This window comes from Bubalus kerabau, chromosome 10 (genome assembly GCF_029407905.1).
Source record: "Bubalus kerabau isolate K-KA32 ecotype Philippines breed swamp buffalo chromosome 10, PCC_UOA_SB_1v2, whole genome shotgun sequence".
In the NCBI taxonomy this organism is placed as follows: domain Eukaryota; kingdom Metazoa; phylum Chordata; class Mammalia; order Artiodactyla; family Bovidae; genus Bubalus; species Bubalus kerabau.
In genome coordinates, this window is record NC_073633.1 from 92,656,994 (window position 1) to 92,678,556 (window position 21,563).

The 21,563-nt window shown below is 40.4% G+C and overlaps 1 protein-coding gene across 14 annotated transcripts in view; it reads left to right on the forward strand.

Moving 5' to 3' along the window:
* The window catches only part of GPATCH2L (G-patch domain containing 2 like), a 61,400-nt gene that overhangs the window by 29,616 nt on the left and 10,221 nt on the right, over positions 1–21,563 (forward strand). For 2 of the 14 annotated variants that reach the window (XM_055538723.1, XM_055538721.1), the window contains exons 6-10: positions 59–126; positions 1,302–1,361; positions 2,820–2,895; positions 3,247–3,332; positions 20,026–20,120. In XM_055538723.1, the coding sequence (XP_055394698.1) occupies positions 59–126; positions 1,302–1,361; positions 2,820–2,895; positions 3,247–3,332; positions 20,026–20,120 (385 nt within the window). Of the gene's footprint in view, positions 1–58; positions 127–1,210; positions 1,251–1,301; positions 1,362–2,819; positions 2,896–3,246; positions 3,333–17,453; positions 19,983–20,025; positions 20,121–21,563 lie in introns of those variants that run through there. The other 12 variants (XM_055538728.1, XM_055538722.1, XM_055538732.1 and 9 more) reach the window with 10 other exon arrangements.

The following is a 21,563-nucleotide window of genomic DNA, read 5'->3' on the forward strand; positions in this document are numbered from 1 at the left end:
GGGTGAGTTTGGTGACAGATCATACTTAATGATTGTTTTACCTTCTTTGCCTTTTCAGGAGTCCAGCATAAGTAATCTGGGTACTGAGAGGATAGGCCACCTCATTAGTGACCCTCGGCAGAAAGAGTAAGTGCTTCTGTATTCACTGGTGCTCTCCTAGCCTGTTCCTTGGAGGAGAGCGCAGAAGAACATTTTATGAAGAAACCTGGAAATTCTGTTGTAGAGCTGAATGAGGTCATCTTAAAGATTGGTACTTTATAACATGGCTAACATGCTGAGTTCATGAGAGTGATTAGTTTTTCCTTTCTAGACTAGTTTTTATTTCTTTGCATTTTATGTCTCTAGGTGCTACCTTGTAAAAGTAGCCTCTAATGAGAATGTTGTATTTTAAATCACTTTTTCCATCTCTTAAAATTTTTTTGTTCAAATGTGTGATTGCTTCTGTATTCTCTTCTGTATGCGCTTCCCATTTTTAGGCCTCTAGACAAAGAAATATCTTTTTGTTCTAACTACTGTGATAAGTGCTACTGGAGAGCCTGTGTGTAGTGTTCTGCCTTTTCTTGTGACAGCCTTGCCCCCTAACACAATTGGCTCTTTGGTGTCTCTAGTTTGTGTCATGGTCAGTGTCCAATCGTGATCCTGTATCGTTTCAACCTGGTTGGTTGTTATAAAATTGACAAGCTGTGGTCTGTGCCCTTGTTGAACTGGGATCCTGTTCTCACCGCACAGCTGAGAGTGCATTGGTTTCACACCATCGTCTTGAGTTGTTTTAGTGTCCAGTCTTCTGTATTCTGACTTTTTACTTTGAAGAGTCATTTTCTGCAAAAAAAAAAAAAAAAAAGTTCATACACATTTAACATCTCCTTTTCTCTTCTGATTCCTTTTTTTTTTCCTCATTTCTTTTTTCTTCACTTCATTAATCCAGTATCTTTTTTATCTTCTTGTCTCTAATAATGTTCGTACCACTTCTCTGACTTCCCTGGTGGCATCTGCCTACAGTGCGGGAGACCCGGGTTCGATTCCTGGGTCGGGACGATCCCCTGGAGAAGGGAATGGCTGTGCACTCCAGTATTCTTGCCTGGAAAATCCCATGGACGGAGGAGCCTGGTTGGCTACTGTCCATGGGGTCGCAGAGTCGGACACGACTGAGCAACTTCACTCACCACTTCTTTTATTGTTTTCTTTCCTCTTACTCTCTCCCTCTCTGTAGTTTCTGGTTACCATCAGCTGGGAAAAGAGAACGAAATCAGGTAAGATTATTTTTCTTTGTCATCTTTATCATTTGATTTCCTTTTCTTTAGAAAGAATAAAGCCTTGGCTTCTGATTTTCCTCACATTTCTGCTTGTGCACACGAGGTAAGGTTCGTGTTCCTTATGTTATTCTGATTTTCTTGGAGAACTGTTTTCCAAAAGTATCTTAGTATCCACTAGTAAGAACAAGAGTCACTTCACCTTTTTAGGTTCAACTGTGATCTTCGGTTTATTATGTGTAACATATTTCATAGGAATCCAGTTTTTATTCTGGTTTTGAACTTTGCAGTAAAAAATCAGAATGAACTTCATTTGCCTATTTTTTAGTTCAGTATTAGCATCCCATGCTGAGAAATGCAATGTTGAATCCTAAACACTTGAAGCAGGAGAAGGTAGAGCTGCTTTGGCTGAAATGGGGTTGAGGCCTTAGAGCCTCTTACTCCTTTCTCTGGCTACCCCTGAGGGGCCCTCGGCGTATCCAGGCCTGTATAAGGGTCCTGGTTTTAAAATTGCTGGCAGTGGCTCTTAGTGTGCTCCTTTAATGTCCTAGCCTTTTGTGTTTTGTTGGGAGAGAGTTTGTTTCATCTTGATGATTAGTTGTAAAATAGACGAATACTGATAGGTTTTTTGGTTTTTCTGCTTATTATCTTGTTAATAAGTTGGTAATACTTTTTAGACTTGGCATTTTCGCCTTGAAGTTACTATTTCAAAATGAACTAGAACAGTGATAGACCTAACTGGTATGAATTTATATGATTTTAGATGGCATGTGGATACACAGTTTTTACTTCAGTTAAAATAATTTGTATTAGAAAAATGTAATCATTTTATCAAACTTGTTATTTCACAGAAATATAGTGATGACAATGCTGAGTAAAGCTTAATACGCAGGAGAATATGAAACAAGCAGTAGAGCAGGTGGCTGGTAGATAGTCATTAAGGTGGAATGTGAGAGACTACAGCTTGGGAACTGCGACGCTAGAGTATTAATTGTGTTTGCATCAGAATCTAAAGGCAAAGAGACCTATGATGATCATCTCATCCAGATCTGTTAATTTACAGATGAGATGGATTATTTACAAACGAGGTTTAAACCATTTGCCCAAAGTCATACAGCACTGGAACTGGAACCTCTATGACAGACAGTTGCTTAATTTGTGTACTTTTTAAGTTCTTTTGAAATGATTAACACCATTCGCTGTTCTTCTAGTATTCATATATATTTATTTCTGAAATGTGGGGGGAGGAGTATTTATTGTAGAAAAAAATCCAAAGAAGGCTAGCCAACATAAAGTGACGTACTTTTATATAGTTCCCAGTTGATCCTTACAACCCCCTTTTGAGGCGAATAGGTGTTTTACAGATAAGAAACTGAAATTACTTTCTAAACCAAAAGTAATATTTTATGTAGCCCTCACAGTAATCCCATGAAATAGGTAAGACAGATAGTGATACATCTGTTTTACAGATGAGGATGGTAAAGCCCAAAGAGATTTTGTAGTTTTTAGTATATGACAACTCAGTGGTAGGCTGGAACTAAACGTTGGATATTCTAATTCTTAATCTAGTTCTGTTTCCACTACACTGCTGCTGGTTTGTGCTAACCAGTTATTCACTGGAAACATCTGCCAGGATAAGGACAAGGTAATTTCATGCTAGTATTCTTGGGAACAAGGGCTGCAAATCAGTAGGCATAAGTTCCCTTTATGTCAGTTAGAAAGTACTGGATTCTGCCGCTTAAGTAATTATTATGTATCAGAAGTTTGTGAAAAATTGCTGCTTACCAAGGACTAGCCTGTTTTTGAGGCTGGCTCGATTAGTCACGCTGCATTTGTGGGCACACTGTTGACTGTGCACAGATTGATTGAACGGTGTCTGTGGTGTGACAGGAGAGTTGAATAATCAAAGGGGAAAAGTAAGCAAGCAGCAGGTAGCCCTTTAGGATCAGGTCTGTTTCATGTAAGCCTTACTGAAATAATCTCATTTATTCTGCAGTTTAATCCTCTCTCTCCCCTTTACTCCCTGGATGTTCTTGCTGATGCTTCTCACCGGAGATGTTCACCAGCGCACTGCTCTGCCAGGTAATTGTGTCCTAGTGACTGTCTTTTCTAGATGATACTATTGTCCTTTTATAAGCCTTTTCAGATTAAAGTATGTTAGTGTATACTGTCTACTTTGATCTCTCAGCAACTTTTTGAGGTCAGGAGTTGTTCTAGAGAGGCAGAAACTGAGGCAGAGTGTTGAAGTTATCTTTCCTGTGGTCCTTTGGCTTACTGTATGATTTAAAAACTCAGCTTTGACCTAAGTTCTGACTCATCTTCTGTGATCTGACTCCTGCCTTCTTGTCCAGCCTCCTTTCATAGACTGCTTCCTCCTCACTGAGAGAGAGATCCAGCTGTGCCTGGGAGCTCTGTTTTATTCTTCAGATTCACAACTCTTTCCTGCCGCTGAACCTTCACACGTGTTCCCTCTGCTGGACTGCCGTCTTAGAGCTTTTCCTGTGGTTGGCTCTTTCTCACCCCAGCTGGGGCCACCTCCTCTGGGAGGACCCCCTCCGGCTATCCTGTGTAAAAGCACCTGCCTGCACCTCTCACCGCTCGTTCTCTCTTTCCTTTAGAGCTTTAATTACAGTCTCTAATGACTTTATTGTTGTTTTGTTTTTCTTCTTACTTTTCCCCTTGTCTCTCACTAGACTATAAGCTTCAGAGTGCTGGGACCTTGTCTTGTTCCCTGATACATCCGTCCCCCACGCCTAACACAGTGTCTGGCGCTTACGGGGCATTCAGTATGAATTTGTCAGGATAAATCCTGCACTTGCATAGCAGAATGAGATCAGTGCCTCTGAATATACATTCTCTCAAGTTGGGTGAATGCAAAGTAAATATGGTTTCTATGATGGCATGCCCTAGTGGGTTATTGCGCATAAGGAGCAGCTAATAGGCTGAACCATAGAACTTTTATTATTTCTCGTGGCACAAAGAATTTCTTTCCAAGGTTCCAATGATTTTTTTTTCTTTATTCTTCCTAACACATTGTTAAGTGGATATATTCATAGATTTGGGGGGCAGGCTGCACAAAGAAATGATTTTTTTCATGGATATAGTTAGGATATTTGCTATGGCCTATAATAATGAACTCTGCACTATAACCGCCTGCCAGACCTTCTACTGGAAAAGTAGTATTTCAGTAGGAAAAATCTTTTGAAAAAAGAGACTATCACGCATGGTGTTAAGTAAGAGCTTGGAAAATTAGGGGATATTAGTAAACTACTGTAAGGCCTTTTCTTAGTCGCATGCTGTTTAGCCATCATTCATTCATTCATTTGCTGAGTCCTTACTATGTGCCTTCCTGGGAAGCCTTCCTTGGAAGCCTTCCTTGGTGGGTCGGATGGTAAAGAATCTGCCTGCAATGCAGGAGATCCGGGTTCAATCCCTGGGTGGGACAGATTCCCTGGAGAAGGGAATGGCAACCCACTCCAGTATCCTCCTTGCCTGGAAAATCCCACGGACAAAGGAGCCTGGTGGCCTACAGTCCCTGGGGTCGCAAAGAGTCAGTCACAACTGAGTGACGAACACTTTCACTTCCTTACACTTTATTATGTGCCAGGTACTTTGTTTAAATATTTAATACTATCCTAAAGGAGCTTATATCCTCATGGGAGGGTCAGGTGTAGAAATGGACAACTACAGTTAGGAATGACAGGTATTGTGTGCACCAGAGTGATAGCAACTCAGAAGAGCAGCTCCTCACTCAGGCTCAGGGAGATTTTCTTAGAGGTGGTAGTGCTCAGGCTGTCTTGGAAGATGAAATTTCAGTCCATAGGAAAGCAGCCCTCCAGCTACTTATTTTAATACCAAATAAAATAATGTCCACGTGTGCTCTTCAGGAAGACTCTGTGAGTAAAACCATGTCATGTCAGATACTGAAAGTGGACGATTTGTCCTCCTCCCCGGACTTCTGCTGCCTTGAGCTGTGCTGAGATTGGTATATCCATGCCTTTGTCAGGCCTCCTGTTGCCTTTAAGGCCTCATCCTGGTTGGAGTGGGTGTGAGCTTCGTGTTTCTTTGTGCATCTCATTATCCACATCATTATCTTTGTTCTCTTACCGGCCGTGCTTGTGGTTCTCTTCCAAGCCGTTCAGACTTGGAAACATAAGGAAGCCGAGGCTGTGTTTCTGGTGCACTCAGCTCTGTGGAAATAGTGCTTATTGCTTCGGACTGTTGCTGAAAGCAGGATGGGAGAGTGTGGACACTTACAGCTCATGCTTGTCCTGCCTGGCATCATTCCTGGGTCAGTGGATACAAAGCGGGGTTGCAAACATGAAGGTTCTTTGGGGCACGGGAAGAACATTTTTAAACTTACATTTATTTATTATCTTATGCTTTAAAATTTTTTTTAAGTTATACATATATTAGTCTAGCAGCACATATTTTTATGTGTATGTATTACATATATAAGGAGTGTTCAGATTTTTTTTACTGATGAGGGCGCACGAGCAATAAAGTTTGGGAACCCCCGATCTGTGAGAAATGGTCAGCATAAGTGACCTCCACAGGTTTTAGGAAATGTGGGTGATGAGTCACTTCGCACGGGGCTCCCTGTTTTCCTTAATAGCGAGGTCCCTGCCTGGCAAGGGGTCAGCAGAGAAGGAGCAGCCTAGCTCCAGTGTGGCTGACGGGTGCTATCAGATTCAGAAATGGATGGTGGGCTTTGCAAAGAATGGACCATTTAACAAAACCTGGCACCTAGGGAAGGATGTTAAAGAGCAGTGGTGGCAGGGAAGAGGCCGGTGAGTGACCACATTAAAAACGGTTTCGAATGGAAATTTTGTCTTTTTCTTGTTCCATCTTATTTGCTGTAAAGATTCCTTTCAAAGCATCTGGGCAGCATTGGGAATTTCACACCCATCATTAGAACGATTTGTGCGTGTGTGTGTGGTGACTATGTTATCATTAGCGGTATAATTTTATTTTGCGAAGAGAGAAGTGTTTCCTGTTTTATCACAGCTTTCCCCGAGGAGGCCTGGTGTATTAATTTGCTGTATTGCCTCCTGGCTGTTCCCAGGCTGTTTTTCCTCTTCATCATGGAATTTTTAATGGCCCTACTGCCTCTTGGGAAGCATGTGAGGAAGAGTTCCTCGGGGAGTGCTTCCCTTTTTTCACATGCCTATAATTACTCTCCTGTAAGAGCACAAAGAGTTTGATGATCATGCCTGAACTGTGAAGGTTTCCTCCTGTCGGGTTACTGAGCTGAGGCTGCTTCCTGCCTGGATGGGACCAGTTCAACTCCCCCCCAAACACTCAGCTGCGAGAGAGGAGGGTTCCTCAAGCACCTCCTTACTGCTAGAGCCTTCTCCAAGGGAGGCTTGGGGGCTGCTGGGGGCAGTGAGTGACCTCAAGGTACTCTCTTGTTACCTTTCCATTGCCATAAACAAGACATAATGGGGAAGTGATTTTAAGAGAAATGTGATCAATGTGTCATTTTAATACCACGCAGATGGCGGGTGCAGTGAGAGCGAACCTTTGTGGTCTTTGTACCACCTAATTCATTTGTGGGCTAAGAGGTTTTCAGAAATACCACCCTAGAAATACTGAAGTTTTCTGGTTTTCAGCCCTGACTGTACTTTTGAATCACCTGAGAAGCTTAAAAAAAAAAAAATTATATCCAGGCTGGTCCCCCACTTGGCAGGATCCTGATCTGATTGGCCTGGGATGAGGCCCAGGCACTGGCAGTATTTTGGAGCTCCCAGGTGTCTCTAACATGCAGCCAGGGTTGAAAACTATTGCCCGAAATGCATATGGTTTTACGACTGATGCTTTGTAATGCACTTAACGGGAAAGCCCATTTCATAATTGTCCTGTGCTTGGGTGTTGTGAGCACAGTTCTGTACAGAAGGGACAATGCTGGGCTTCTCTTAGCATTGGAGAACTGCTGCAGGTGAGGAGGAGAGCAGTAGGGTCCAGCACTTAGTGGTGGGCAAATGGGCAGAGTTGATGGGTGAGTGTGTGGGTAGCTGGATCGTGAGCAGGGTGTATATAGATAAAATTCGTAAGCCAGCTGTTTGGGTTTGGTTGTTTTGGTTGCTGGTATTGGGCTGTTGCTATTAAAGTAGTAAGACGGGGTGCCGGTGCTAAGAATTGCTGCTGCTCAAACAGCAGATGGTGTGATTGGTGTTCCGGTAGAAGCGCTGGTATTGCTGCCAAGGACACAGCCCCAGATGGTAATAAGGAACTAGAGCTGTAGGCAGCTTTTTCCAAAATGAGAGATTTATTGATTGAAAGGTAGTTTTTTTTTTTAAACCATTATTGTCTTAGAGAACCATAACTGGAACTTATAAATTGCTACATCTCTTTGTATGATGCACAAGTCGCCGGTTGTAGTTTTTGAATATCTTGAGGCAGTTTTGAGTTTCTTCGACTTTCCTGATCTTTCCTCTATTTTGGGTGATCACTTTGTAGTATATCACCATTTCTTTTATTCTTTCTTTTAAGTTTTTAATCTCATATTAGTTTGAGGCAGACTCAGATAAGAGTCTTGGCTTTTACCTGGGCAAAAGAATTAATCTCCCCGTACTTCAATTTCCTCACCTTGAAAATGAAAATATCAATATTTTGGGGGCTGGTCGGGATCAAAATGAAATAATATACTTGAATATTTAGCATACTGGTAGCTAATACTTACTTTTGTTATATAGTTAACTACACTACCCTGTTCTAAGGATAACTGCAGTTTTACAAACCTTGAGTTGGCTTCCAGAGTCATTTGCTAACGAATATTTAGTATAGATTCTTGAGGTGTTTAAAATGACCCCAAGTGGACTATAAGAGAAGGCATTTGGACAGTGCTTGGGTGAAAGAGAGAGAGACCTTCCTGTTAGTTGAAATATGATAGTCTGCACTCATTGTAATTCATTTTATCTGTTCACAAACGCTATGATCTGCATATCAGAGTTGTGTGCCCAGCTGGCTGTGCCACTTGACAAGGAGTTTCAAAGAGCAAAAAGAAGACTCAATTCATGCTATTAATTTTGACCTTTGGAGCCATAGTAAACAGCCTCAGGTTTTACCTCGGGGCTTAGGGGAAAGAACCTTTTATTAGTCCTCTATCTGCTGGGGATGCTGTGATGCACAGTAGCTCTCGCTCACCTCTTCAGCGCTTGGTTTCAGTCATGTGTTAGGAATCCATATGGCTGCCCGCTCCTACCGGGACTTTGCATTCTGTAGTGCACAGTTCTGGAATCTTTTGTCCTCTGTTGGACTGTCTTGTTTATAGCAGCTCTCAGCCAGCTGGCATCTTACTGCCAGGTATGGAATGATGAAAGCATTTTCTCTCTCTCTTGTTTTGCTACTGTAATATACCCATCCTTCCAAGGGATATGAAACTGTTCTGCTCCTGTGGGTGGCATGAGATGCCAGCCTTCGCCCAGCAAAGGGAAGTAAGTAGATTACAGAGAATGTTCAGGTGCTGGCGAGCAGTTTGTCACAAACTGCTGAAGGTTTGGTTTGAGTGAAAACACGAGTGGGATTGCCAGGATCTCTTCCTAAAACCTCCTTTGTGTCCTCTGATCGGGAGGTGGTTTTCTCTCCTCACTGCGACAGTCCTGTTTCTGGCGTCATAGGCCTGGGTCCTGTCAAACGTGCAAGTCTGTGAAGATATATTTCCCCGACTGGGTGTCTAATAAATGTCACTTAACCCTGAAGGTAAAATCACATGTGAGGAGGGGTCTGTACTCCTGAGGTTTCCTCCTCTTTTCCCTCATTCTCCCCCTCACTTTCCTTGCTCCTTGATTACAGCTCAGTGTCTCGTATCACCTTATGCGTCGGCCTCCCTCCCTCTGCTGTGAGCTCCTGGTGGACGGGCCCTTGGCTCAGTCATTTTGTGTGTAACCTCTGCACCCAGCACAGTGTAGGCCTCCATAAATTTTTGTTAAAAATAATTGAGGTGAATAGATTAGTAATTGAGGAGAATAATTGGAATATATGATGTATATGACCTTTGGTCCTTAGAAATATCAATAGTTTTTTCCTGATGTTACTTATTTGTGTGTTTTAAAGGAAAAATACAGCAAATGTCTTTTTAAAATAAATTTTATTTTTATTTCATACCAAAACGTGAACTTTTCAGTGAGTTTTTAAAATGAGTGCTTTTTGAAGGTGAACCATTCCTTAAAAATTAGCTTGCTGTTGACAGAAGACTGTTTTCTTTCCTTAGGAATGACTTTAAACATCTTTGTTCTAAATCTAAAGCAGTCACTTCAGTTATTTATTTATTTTTTGCCAACATTGGTTCTATTAAACATGCATGTATTTCTCAAAGTAAGTTTTTCTTCCCCTAAAAGTACATTCCTGCCCCAAGGACATAGTGACCTGCCCAGTTTCCTAAGTAACACTGCAGTTTTAACAACTCACCTGATCTTTTTAGTTACCTGCAGTAAAAAATAAAATAGACGTGTTGTGTTTACGTGTGAATATACAGAATACTCTTTCAATTAATTTTTAATCTTCAGCATTCACCTTCACAGTTACAATGTGAATTTAGTGATTTTTTTTCCTGAAGTAAGAATTTTTAAAGAGTGCATTTAATGTTTTTAATGTTCGTTCCACCCGCACCACCCCCAGATCTTTTCAGCAAATACTGCTGAATGTGATGCTTTTAGGAGAAGTTCTGACCTAGCACTCATGCTGTGAAAGAAGCAGTGCCCGGAACACTGAGGCCCAGATCAGACGAACAGAGCGAACGTGGCCTGTCTTTTCTCTGGGTTAATTGCTTGCATACTGGGGAGTAATAAATATATTTTTCATCTACATTTATATTCATTTAATCACTCTCTTATTCTTTAAGTTAAATATTTAGATTTTTTTTATGGACTAGCTTGGCCTTGGGAGGGTTTTTTTTTTTTAGCTCAGTAATTTTCACAGTAGGTAGAAGCTTATCAGAATTACCTGAGGTAGAATTTCAAAATAAACATATTACAGATTCTTCTTCCATCCCTGCGTGGTGGGAGATGTGTATTTTGTAAAAGCTTCTTCTTACATAACCATATATCACTTCAGTTGAGAAGGGAGTTTTAACTTGGTGGTGGCTTTAGCTTAACTAGTACTTAGCCTTTTTTTGCCTCTGCGTAATTGAAAGAGCCCCTCCCTCCTCGCACAGGACATGGTTCACCATACAAGAGCAACGTGCACTGCTCTTTAAAAGGAAAAAAAAGAGTTAAAATTAAAAAAAGAAATGTAGTTAAGTTTTCTGCCACTCAGTGGATAAGGATCGGGGTCTGCGTGCCAGGAGAAGGGGAAGCCCACACCGTTCCCTGGCCCTCTGTGATACCTCCTCACCTGAGTGTTGGCCCTCTTCAGTCCCTGTCTTGGGAGACAGCGACGTTGTCAGAGTGAAAACAACACAATTTTTGTTGTTACTCAGCCCTAAGTTGTGAAGTTATTCTGCCTCTTATGAAATGACTCTCTGGAAATGGTCTTAAGAGAAATGTTTTAAGAGGGAAGGAGCACTAACCTGAATTTTAGGAGTGAGCGTGATGTCTCTTTAGGGCTGCCTCAGTTCCTTTCTATACAGGTTCTGTAACTGGGAAGCTGTACTTCTGGAAGTGGGCCCAGGCTATAAAGTCCATTAGGGAAGAGACTGTTTTGTTCACCACCATATCATCTCCCCCACCAGGTAGAAACTCAGTGAACGGTGAAAGGAGCAAAACTCCCCTCCTGAGTAGAAAGGAAACAGTCCACACAGAACTACATACTTTTATGACAAAATAAGGTTACTGACTTACTCAACCGTGCTGTCTGGTTTCAGAAAGCCTCCAGTTCTTTCCTAAGAGGAATTTATGAATTTTGAAGGTGTAACAATTAGGAGTGGGAATGAGATGGTAGAAGTAGACCGTTTACTGCAGAGAAGTGACAGGCTGAAGGCTTTAGCAGTCGGAAGTCATTTAACTAACGTAGGGACAGTTAACCCCGAAGCCCTCAACATCGCTGAGCAGAGACCAGTGGGGGATTCAGGAAGCAAGGCCCAGGGGGCAGGTGTTGCAAGGACCACCTTGAGCACACAGCGGCCTCCTCAGGATGTTGCACTATATACTGCAGGGGATAACTATGTGTAGAACAGTAGGCTGCTGCTGCTGCTAAGTCGCTTCAGTCATGTCTGACTCTGTGCGACCCCATAGACAGCAGCCCACCAGGCTCCCCCGTCCCTGGGGTTCTCCAGGCAAGAACACTGGAGTGGGTTGCCATTTCCTTCTCCAATGCATGAAAGTGAAAAGTGAAAGTGAAGTCGCTCAGTCGTGTCCAACTCTTAGCCACCCCATGGACTGCAGCCTACCAGGCTCTCCATCCATAGGATTCTCCAGGCAAGAGTACTGGAGTGGGGTGCCATTGCCTTCTCCGGAACAGTAGGCAAGTAATACTTATTTTCATTTTACTAAAATAAGCATTTAAAAAAACCATTGCATTTCCATTTAAAATGGTTTAAAATGTAAAGAATTTTATTCCAAAATGTGTCATTCCTTGAAAATATGGGATAAATGTTACTGACTAGGTCCATAAAGAGTGATAATATGTGCCCTCAGCCATCTTCTTGACATATATCAAGCACACAGAGCTGTGAAATGATGGATGGCGTGTAAATAAAAGGCAGTATTTGCTTTGTTTAGCTCAAGTTGATACTTTGAGAATTACTACCTTAAAACGCTTTTGAGTGTTTTTCTTATGATTGTTATTTTGTATCTGTCAAAACTTAGCATTTCATAAACATTGACCTTGAAGAAGCAATAGTTTTTAATTTAAAAAAGTTTAATTAAAAAAGTTTTTATTGAAGGATAATATATATACAGAGAAGTGTACGAAGAAATACACACCTGATGAATTTTCATGAAGCCACATCCAAGTAACCCAGCATCTAGATCCAGAAGTGGAACATTTCCAGAAAGAATCCCGCAAGTTGCCTGAGCCTTTTCTAGTGGCTGTTCCTCTTCCACTAGCCACAGCTCAAGGGTAGCCACTGTCTTGATGTCTAATAACATTGTTTAGTTTGAAGAAATGGGGTTAACGTTTAATCTGAAACATTTTAGTGAGTCCTTCAGTGAGCTTAAGGTAAAGAAGAAAGGAGCATGGCTGTAAACTGTTTCCCTTTGCTTGACTTTTCTCTTCCTCTGGGTCTTTAGGAGAAGCACAATTGAGCTGGGCTTCCCCAGTGGCTCGGCTAGTAAAGAATCTGCCTGCAGTGTGGGAGACTTGGGTTCTATCCCTGGGTTGGGAACATCCCCTGGAGAAGGGAACGGCTACCCTCTCCAGTATTCTGGCCTGGAGAAGTCTGTGGGCTATCCGTGGGGTTGCAAAGAGTCAGATAAGACTGAGCGACTTTCGCTTTCACTTTTGATTGAACTAGAACAAAGGGCTTGGATAGTATTTACTTAAGCACCTTGCTTGTGGGAAAAATGGAAGCTCTGTTCTATACACTTCTCTGTTTTGAGGAGAAACAAAATTTGTAGTGTCACTTTCTTTTCTGCCTGTCTTTGACTTCAAAGGCAATTGATACGTCTACATTTAGACCTGTCTACCTCTGACATTCTGTCTTACGTGTTTCTTATTAGTAAATCGGCATGCTGATTTAGACTTATTCCCAGAACTCCATAAGGTATAAAAAATGGATCATTTCCGCTATTTTACACATTTATACTTTCCTTTCACTTGGGGTTTCAGAATTAACTATTCATGGAGTACCTAACTTACAGTCTTTTGCCATATAGATGCGAATGATCAATAAAAGGTGACTTAGGTGGAATTTTTTGGACCATAGGCTTTATATTGTAAATATCTGCCTTTTGTAGAGTTCTTTGCATTCTAAAATATTTCTTATGGTTTCAGTCAAATTCTTATTTTTTCTTGTTTATAAGTTGAATTGACTCTTAAGCTTTTGCTGTTTAAAGAGAGAGAGTATACATGTGTGTGTGAGGGCGAGAGGGAAGCATGTGGGTGCACATGCCCATATGTTTTTAAACTGTGGAAGTTGCCAGATTGGGGACCTCTGGATAGGAAAATTTGCCTATTCAACAGTAGTCTTGTTGCCTTGCTAACTAGATTCTCTTAAATTTGAGTGAGGTTTCATTTTTAAGGCTGTTAAGCCATGAGACTTGATTCCCCAGCTAGGACTACCAATTAGGAGTTCATCTGATATAATTTTATTGGAGTCTTTTGTATGTGCTTTGTACTCTGGCTGTGTTTTTTAAAGTTGTATTAAAATATCATAACACAGAATGTGCCATTTTAGGGCCTACCTGGTGGTCCAGTGGTTGGGACTCAGTGCTGTCACTGCCATAGGCCAGAGTTTGGTCCCTGGTCAGGGGACTAAGATCCTGCAAACTGTGCGGCATGGCTAAAAAAAATTACCATTTGAATCCCCCGTAAGTGTACAATTGAGAATTTTTGTTTTTAAAACTTTTATTAATTCATATCTGTTTTAGTCAACAGATACTTAGTGGGGGGTCAGCTGTGTGCCTTGTGCTGAAGTTGGTAGGTCACTGGAAAATTATGAAATAAATGTAAACATGGTCCCTGTTCCCAAGGATGTTAGCCTCTTTAGAGAAACCAGATACATATACACCAGTTAAATAATGATTCATGGCTGATGAGGCCTAGAGTGTTCAAGGAAAGCTGTGTGCAGATGTGAGACTGACTCAGCTTGCTCCTTTAATCAGGGATAGGATCTGTCTAGGTTGAGAGGAAGGAGGAAGCAGGGAAATGAAATAGCATACCAGCCTCCTAGCCATGGCAATCAAAGAAGAAAAAGTAATAAAAGGAATCCAAATTGGAAATGACATACACTATACATAGAAAATTCTAAAGAGGCTACCAGGAAACTACTAGAGCTCATCAGGGAATTCAGTAAAGTTGCAGGATACAAAATTAATACACAGAAATCTCTTGAATTTCTATATACTAACAACAGAAGACTAGAAAGAGAAATTAAGGAAACAATCCCATTTACCATCACATCAAAAAGAAAATACTTCTGAATAAACCTACCTAAGGAGACAAAAGACCTGTACTCTGAAAACTATAAGATACTGATGAAAGAAATCAAAGATGACACACAACAAATGGAAAGATATGCCATGTTCTTAAGAATCAATATTGTCAAAACACTGTATACCCAAAGCAGTCTATAGATTCAGTGCAATCCCTATCAAATTACCAATGGCATTTTTGTAGAACTAGAACAAAAAATTTTAATTTGTATGGAAATACAGAAGACCCCCAAGTAGCCAAAGCAATCCTGAAAAAGAAAAAGAGTGCTGAAGGAATTGGGTTCCTTGACTTCAGACTATACTACAAAACTACACTCATCAAAACAGTATTGGTACTGGCACAAAAACAGAAATACAGATCAGTTGAACAGGATAAAAAGCCCAGAAACAAACCCACACATCTGTGATCAACCTGTGATAAAAGGAGGCAGGAATATACGATGGAGAAAAGACAGTCTCTTCCATAAGTTGTGTGGGGAAAGCTAGGCAACTACGTGTACAGTTAGAACATCCTCTAACACCATACACAAAAATAAACTCAAAATGGATTATACACCTAAATGTAAGATATCGATGCTCTAAAACTCTGAGGAAAACATAGAAAACTCTGACTTAAATCACAGCAATATATTTTTGGGTCCACCTCCTTGAGTAATGAAAATAAAACCAAAAATAAACAAGTGGAACCTAATTCAACTTAAAAGCTTTTGCATACCATAGAGAACCATAAACAAAATGAAAGGACAGCCCATAGAACAGGAGAAAATATTTGTAAGTGAAGTGACCAACAAGCAATTAATCTCCAAAATATACAAACAGCTCATGCAGCTCAATATCAAAAAAATAAACAACCCAGTCAAAAAATCAGCAGAAGCTCTAAATAAATATTTTTCTAAAGAAGACATACAGATGGCCAAAAAGCATGTGAAAAGATGCTCAACATCACTAATAATTAGAGAAATGCAAATTGAAAGTACAGTGAAGTACCACCTCACACCAGTCAGAATGCCCATCATTAGAAAGTCTACAGATAACAAATGCTGGAGAGGGTATGCAGAAAAGGGAAACTTCTTAACACTGTTGGTGGGAATGTAACTTATTGTAGCCACTGAAAAAGAATATGGAGGTTTCTCAGAAAACTAAAAATAGAATTACCATATGGTCCAGCAATCCCATTCCTGGGCAGAAAACCATAATTTGAAAAGATATGCATCCCAGTGTTCATTGCAGCACTATTTACAATAGCCAAGACATGGAGGCAGCCTAAATGTATATCAATAGAGGAATGGATAGAGAAGATGCGTGTGTACTGTGCGCACATGCGCGCACACACACACACACACACACACACTGGAGTATTACTGAGCCATAAAAAATGAAGTAATGCCATTTGTAGCAACATGGATAGGCCTAGAGATTATCATACTGAGTCAAGTAAGTCAGAGAAAGACAAATATATGATATCACTTATATGTGGACTCTAAAATACGATAGAAATGAACTATACTTATACAACAGAAACACACTCACAGACATAGAAAACAAACTTACGGTTACCAAAGGGGAAAGGTTGGGGGGAGGGATAAATTAAGAGTTAGGGATTAACATATAAACACTGCTGTATATAAAATAGTCAACAAGGATCTACTGTATAGCACAGAGAACTCAATATTCTATAATAAGCCATATGGAAAAAATCTGAAAAAATGCATACATGTATATGTATAACTGAATCACTTTGCTGTACACCTGAAATTAACACAATATTGTAAATCAACTATTTCTTGTTCAGTGACTCAGTCGTGTTCAACTTCTTGCAACCCCATGGACTGCAGCACACCAGACTACCCTGTCCTTCACCATCGCCCGGAGCTTGCTCAAACTCACATCCATTGAGTCGGTGATGCTATCCCATCTCATCCTCTGTCATCCCCTTCTCCTCCTGCCTTCAGTCTTTCCCATCATCAGGGTCTTTTCAAATGAGTCTGCTCTTTGCATCAGGTGGCCAAAATATTGGAACTTCAGCATCAGTCCTTCCAATGAATATTCAGGGTTGATTTCCTTTAGGATTGACTGGTTTGATATCCTTGCAGTCCAAGGGACTCTGAAGAGTCTTCTCCAACACCTCAGCTCAAAAGCATCAATTCTTGGGCGCTCAGCCTTCTTTGTGGTCTAACTCTCACATCCATACATGACTACTGGAAAAACCAAAGCTTTGGCTGTATGGACCTTTGCTGGCTAAGTGTAGTGCCTTTGCTTTTTAATACAGTGTCTAGGTTTGTCATCGCTTTTCTTCCAGGAAGCAAGTGTCTTTTTATTTCATGGCTGCAGTCACCATCTGCAGTGATCTTGCAGCCCCAGAAAATGAAGTCTGTCACTGTTTCCATTATTCCCCCATCTATTTGCCATGAAGTGATGGGACCGGATGCCGTGATCTTCGTTTTTTGAGTGTTGAGTTTTAAGCCAGCTTTTTCACACTCCTCTTTCACCCTCATCAAGGGGCTCCTTAGTTCTTCTCTGTCTGCTGTAAGGGTGGTGTCATATGCATATCTGAGGTTATTGATATTTCTCCTGGCAGTCTTGGTTCCAGCTTGTGCTTCATCCAGCCAACCATTTTGCATGATGTACTCTGCATCAAAGTTAAATAAGCAGGGTGACAATATACAGCCTTGACGTACTCCTTTTCCCAATTTGGAACCAGTCTGTTGTTCCATATCCAGTTCTAACTGTTGCTTCTTGACCTGCATACAGGTTTCTCAAGAGGCAGGTAGGGTGGTCTGGTATTCCCATCTCTTTAAGAATTTTCCACAGTTTGTTATGATCCACAAAGTCAAAGGCTTTAGCGTAGTCAGTGAAGCAGATGTTTTTCTGGAATTCTCTTGCTTTTTCTATGATCCAGCAGATGTCAGCAGTTTGATCTCTGGTTCCACTGCCTTTTCTAAAACTAGGTTGACCATCTGAAAGTTCTTAGTTCACAGACTGTTGAAGCCTGGCTTGGAGAATTTGAGCATTACCTTGCTAGCATGTGAAAAGAGTGCAATTGTTCGGTAGCTTGAACATTCTTTGGCATTGCCCTTCTTTGGGATTGGAATGAAAACTGACCTTTTTCAGACCTGTGGCCACTGCTGAGTTTTCCAGATTTGCTGGCCTATTGAGTGCAACACTTTCACAGGGTCATCTTTTAGGATTTGAAATAGCTCAAGCTGGAATCCCATCACCTCCACTAGCTTTGTTCATCGTGATGCTTCCTAAGGCCCACTTGACTTCACACTCCAGAATGTCTGGCTCTAGGTGAGTGATCACACTGTCATGGTTATCTGGTTCATTAAGATCTTTTTTTTAATAGTTCTTCTGTGTATTATTGCCACCTCTTTTTAATATTTTCTGCTTCTGTTAGATCCATTCCATTTCAGTTCTTTATTGTGCCCATCTTTGCATGAAATGTTCCCTTAGTATGTCTGATTTTCTTGAAAAGATCTCTAGTCTTTCCCATTCTATTGTTTTCCTCTATCTCTTTGCATTGATCACTTAGGAAGGCTTTCTTATCTCTCCTTGCTGTTCTTTGGAACTCTGCATTTAGATGGGTATATCTTTCCTTTTCTCCTTTGCCTTTTGCTTCTCTTCTTTTCTCAGCTATTTGTAAGCCCTCCTCAGACAGCCATTTTGCCTGTTTGTGTTTCTTGTTCTTGGGGATGGTTTTGATCACCACCTCCTGTACAATGTCATTTACCTCTGTTCATAGTTCTTCAGGCACTCTGTCTATCAGATCTACTCCTTTGAATCTATTTGTCACTTCTACTGTATAATCGTAAGGGATTTGATTTAGGTCGTACCTTAATGGCTTAGTGGTTTTCCCTTCTTTCTTCAATTTAAGTCTGAATTTTGCAATAAGGAGTTCATGATCCAGTCAGCTCCTAGTCTTGATTTTGCTGACTGTATAGAGCTTTTCCGTCTTTGGCTGCAAAGAATATATTCAGTCTAAAATCAGTGTTGACCATCTCGTGATGTCCATGTGTAGAGTCATCTCTTGTATTGTTATAAGAGGATGTTTGCTATAACCAGGGCATAATCTTGGCAAAACTGTTAGCCTTTGCCCTGCTTTATTTTGTACTCCAAGACCAAACTTGCTTGATACTCCAGGTATCTCTTGACTTCCTACTTCTGCATGATGAAAAAGGACATCTTTGGTGTTAGTTCGAGAAAGTCTTGTAGGTCTTCACAGAACTGTTCAACTTCAGCTTCTTTGGCATTAGTGGTCAGGGCATAAACTTGAATTACTGTGATATTGAATGGTTTGCCTTGGAAATGAATAGAGATCATTCTGTCGTTTTTGAGATTACATCTAAGTATTGTAGTTCAGACTCTTGTTGACTATGAGGGCTACTCTATTTTTTCTAAGGGATTCTTGCCCACAGTAGTGGATATAATGGTCATTTGAATTAAATTTGCCCATTCTGGTCCATTTTAGTTCACTGATTCCTAAAATGTCAATTTTCTCTCTTGCCATCTCCTGTTTACTACTTCCAATTTACCTTGCTGCATGGACCTAACATTCCAGGTTCCTATGCAGTACTGTTCTTTACAGCATTGGACTTTACTTTCACCACCATGCATATCCACAGTTGGGCATTGTTTTTGCTTTGGCTCAGCCTCTTCATTCCTTCTGGAGCTATCTCTCTGCTCTTCTCTAGCAGCATATTGAACATCTATCGACCTGGGGAGTTCATCTTTCAGTGTTATCTTTTTGCTTTTTCATACTGTTCATGGGGTTCTCAAGGCAAGAATGCTGAAGTGGCTGCCATTCCCTTCTCCAGTGAGCCACGTTTTGTCAGACCTCTCCACCATGACCCGTCTGTCTTGGTTAGCCCTCCACAGCATGGCTCATAGTTTCATTGAGTTAGACAAGGTTGTGGTCCATATGATCAGTTTGATTAGTTTTCTGTGATTGTGATTTTCATTCTGTATGCCCTCTGATGGATGAGGATAAGAGGCTTGTAGACACTTCCTGGTGGGAGGGACTGGCTGTGAGTAAAACTGGGTCTTGCTCTGGTGGGCGCCATCTTGACAGATATTAAATCAACTGTACTCCAATATAAAATAAAAATTATATAAAATAACCTGCCAAAAATTTCAGTGTTAAGTCCACTGCCTTTCAGAGAATCTTTTGCTTTTCTAGCTTTGACGTTCTTACTGTTTTCTTTTTTAAACAAGCAGAATATTTATTTCAGGGAACCTATTATTAGCACATAAATTATTACTTTTAAAAATCACAGAAACTAAACTTATTTTGTGATACAGTCACTATTAGAAATCCAGATTTATACTGATAGAAGGGTTAAACCTGCTATTAAAATTCTATGCAAATATCTGTGTTCATGCAGCATTAAACTTTTCAATATATTACCACTTGGGAGTAAGTATTTCATTAACAAGTTTAGAACAATTGTGGTTTTTATGAAAAATAATTGTACAAAACTAGCATGTAATGAAGCACATATTTATTGAAATTAATCTTGGATGTCTGTTCTGAATTCAGGTAATAAGTTTAAATGGGCATACATTGTGTGTAAAGAATAAGTTAGGATTAATTCTGAATCTTGTACTGACACTTGATGGCAAAGGGTGGTGCCCGTTTTGTTAGTGTGTGTGTGTAGTGGGTGAGGGGTTTCACCTGGGCTGAACATAATGTCTTACAATAAGAATCACCCAGTTAAAGCAGTATTTTTTCTTCCTCGTATCTGCAGACCGGCAAACATACACCTGGGGCCCCCATGTTCACGTGACATCAAGAGGAAACGGAAACCTGTGGCCACGGCGTCACTGTCCAGCCCAAATGCTGGTAATTAGATATGTAGTTATCCTTTATTGACCACCTGCTGTGTGTCAGGCACTAAATTATATGTTCTATACACCTTCTCATCTCACCTTTATGAGAAAGTAGGTCATTTTATTCCCATTTTCTGTGGGAAAACTGAGAATGTGAAAAGTAATTTGCTTGAAGTCTCTCTGACCCTAAAGTCTGTGCTTTTTCACTGTCTTCTGCTTTCTTGAGTTTGAATGCCTGTGTTTCACCGTCAGCAATCTGGAGTCATCTGCACTCCTGCTGCAGCACAGACAGGAAGTTAGATGTGTGGTAAGGAAAACCCTGGCAGGCTGGCAGCTTAGTCAGTAGTAAAGGAGCTGCGCGGGTTTATTTACTTTCATGTTTGGTGTACAGTACAATACAGTATCACTGTTCTAATGTCTAGTAGAGTGCTAGTATTTTCCTAGTCATGAAATTCCTAATTAAGTTTTCAAGTTAAAACTTAAAAGTTTTCTGGGCAAAACTAGCTATAGAAACCAAAATAGTAATTACGGTCAGTGTAGGGTAGGGACCAGAGGATGACATGAAAAAATTTTTTGTGATGCTGGAAATGCTTTATACCATGAACTTGGTGGGGATTACATGAGTATGTGCACATATAAAGGTTCATTGATTTAGGTGCTCTGTATGTATGTTATCCTTAGATGAAAAAAGGGGGATGATTATATATTTATATCATCATTTATATCATCAAGAATATTGGGTGTCTGTAGATATTTTTCTTTGGAGTTAAGATAATTAAATGTAATTAGTTATCATTGGAAATACTTTATACATTGTAATACATTTTAGGATAAATTACTCTGGTTAAAAAGAACGTATCTGCTTGTAGGACCTATCAGAAGTACTTATGGTTATTTTCTTGCTGATGGTGAATTCACTCTGAGGGAATTGAGTATATCATAAATTATTTTATTCTCTTCAGAAAATAGATAGTGGTTTGGCCAAAAAGTTCATTCCGATTTTTCCATTATCGCTTAAGGGAAAACCCGAGCGAACTTTTTGTCCAGCCCAATAATATATAGATCAGAGCACTTGATACCTGAGTAAAAGAGTAGACCTCAGACAGATAGAAACTGCTCTCTCTCTAACTTAGTAAGTTTCAGCATACTCTGAAACTGACCTGTGTGAGCTTCTGTTTGCATGGCTACTTGGTAGTGGTTCATACTGAACAGTCTCAATCACAGTTCTGATGGTTGTAGGAAGCTTTTTTTTTTTAAGTGAGTTTTCACATGGCCATGCCATGAACTGAACATTTTATCTGAATTATTTCACTTAACCTTTGCAACAACTTAATAAGGGAGATGCTGTTTTTTATTCCCAATTTACACACGGGAAAATTGAGGCTTAGAGAGGTTAAAATAGTCACTGAGGTTACATGGTTCATAAATTGTAGACCAAGATTCAGTCCAATTTCCC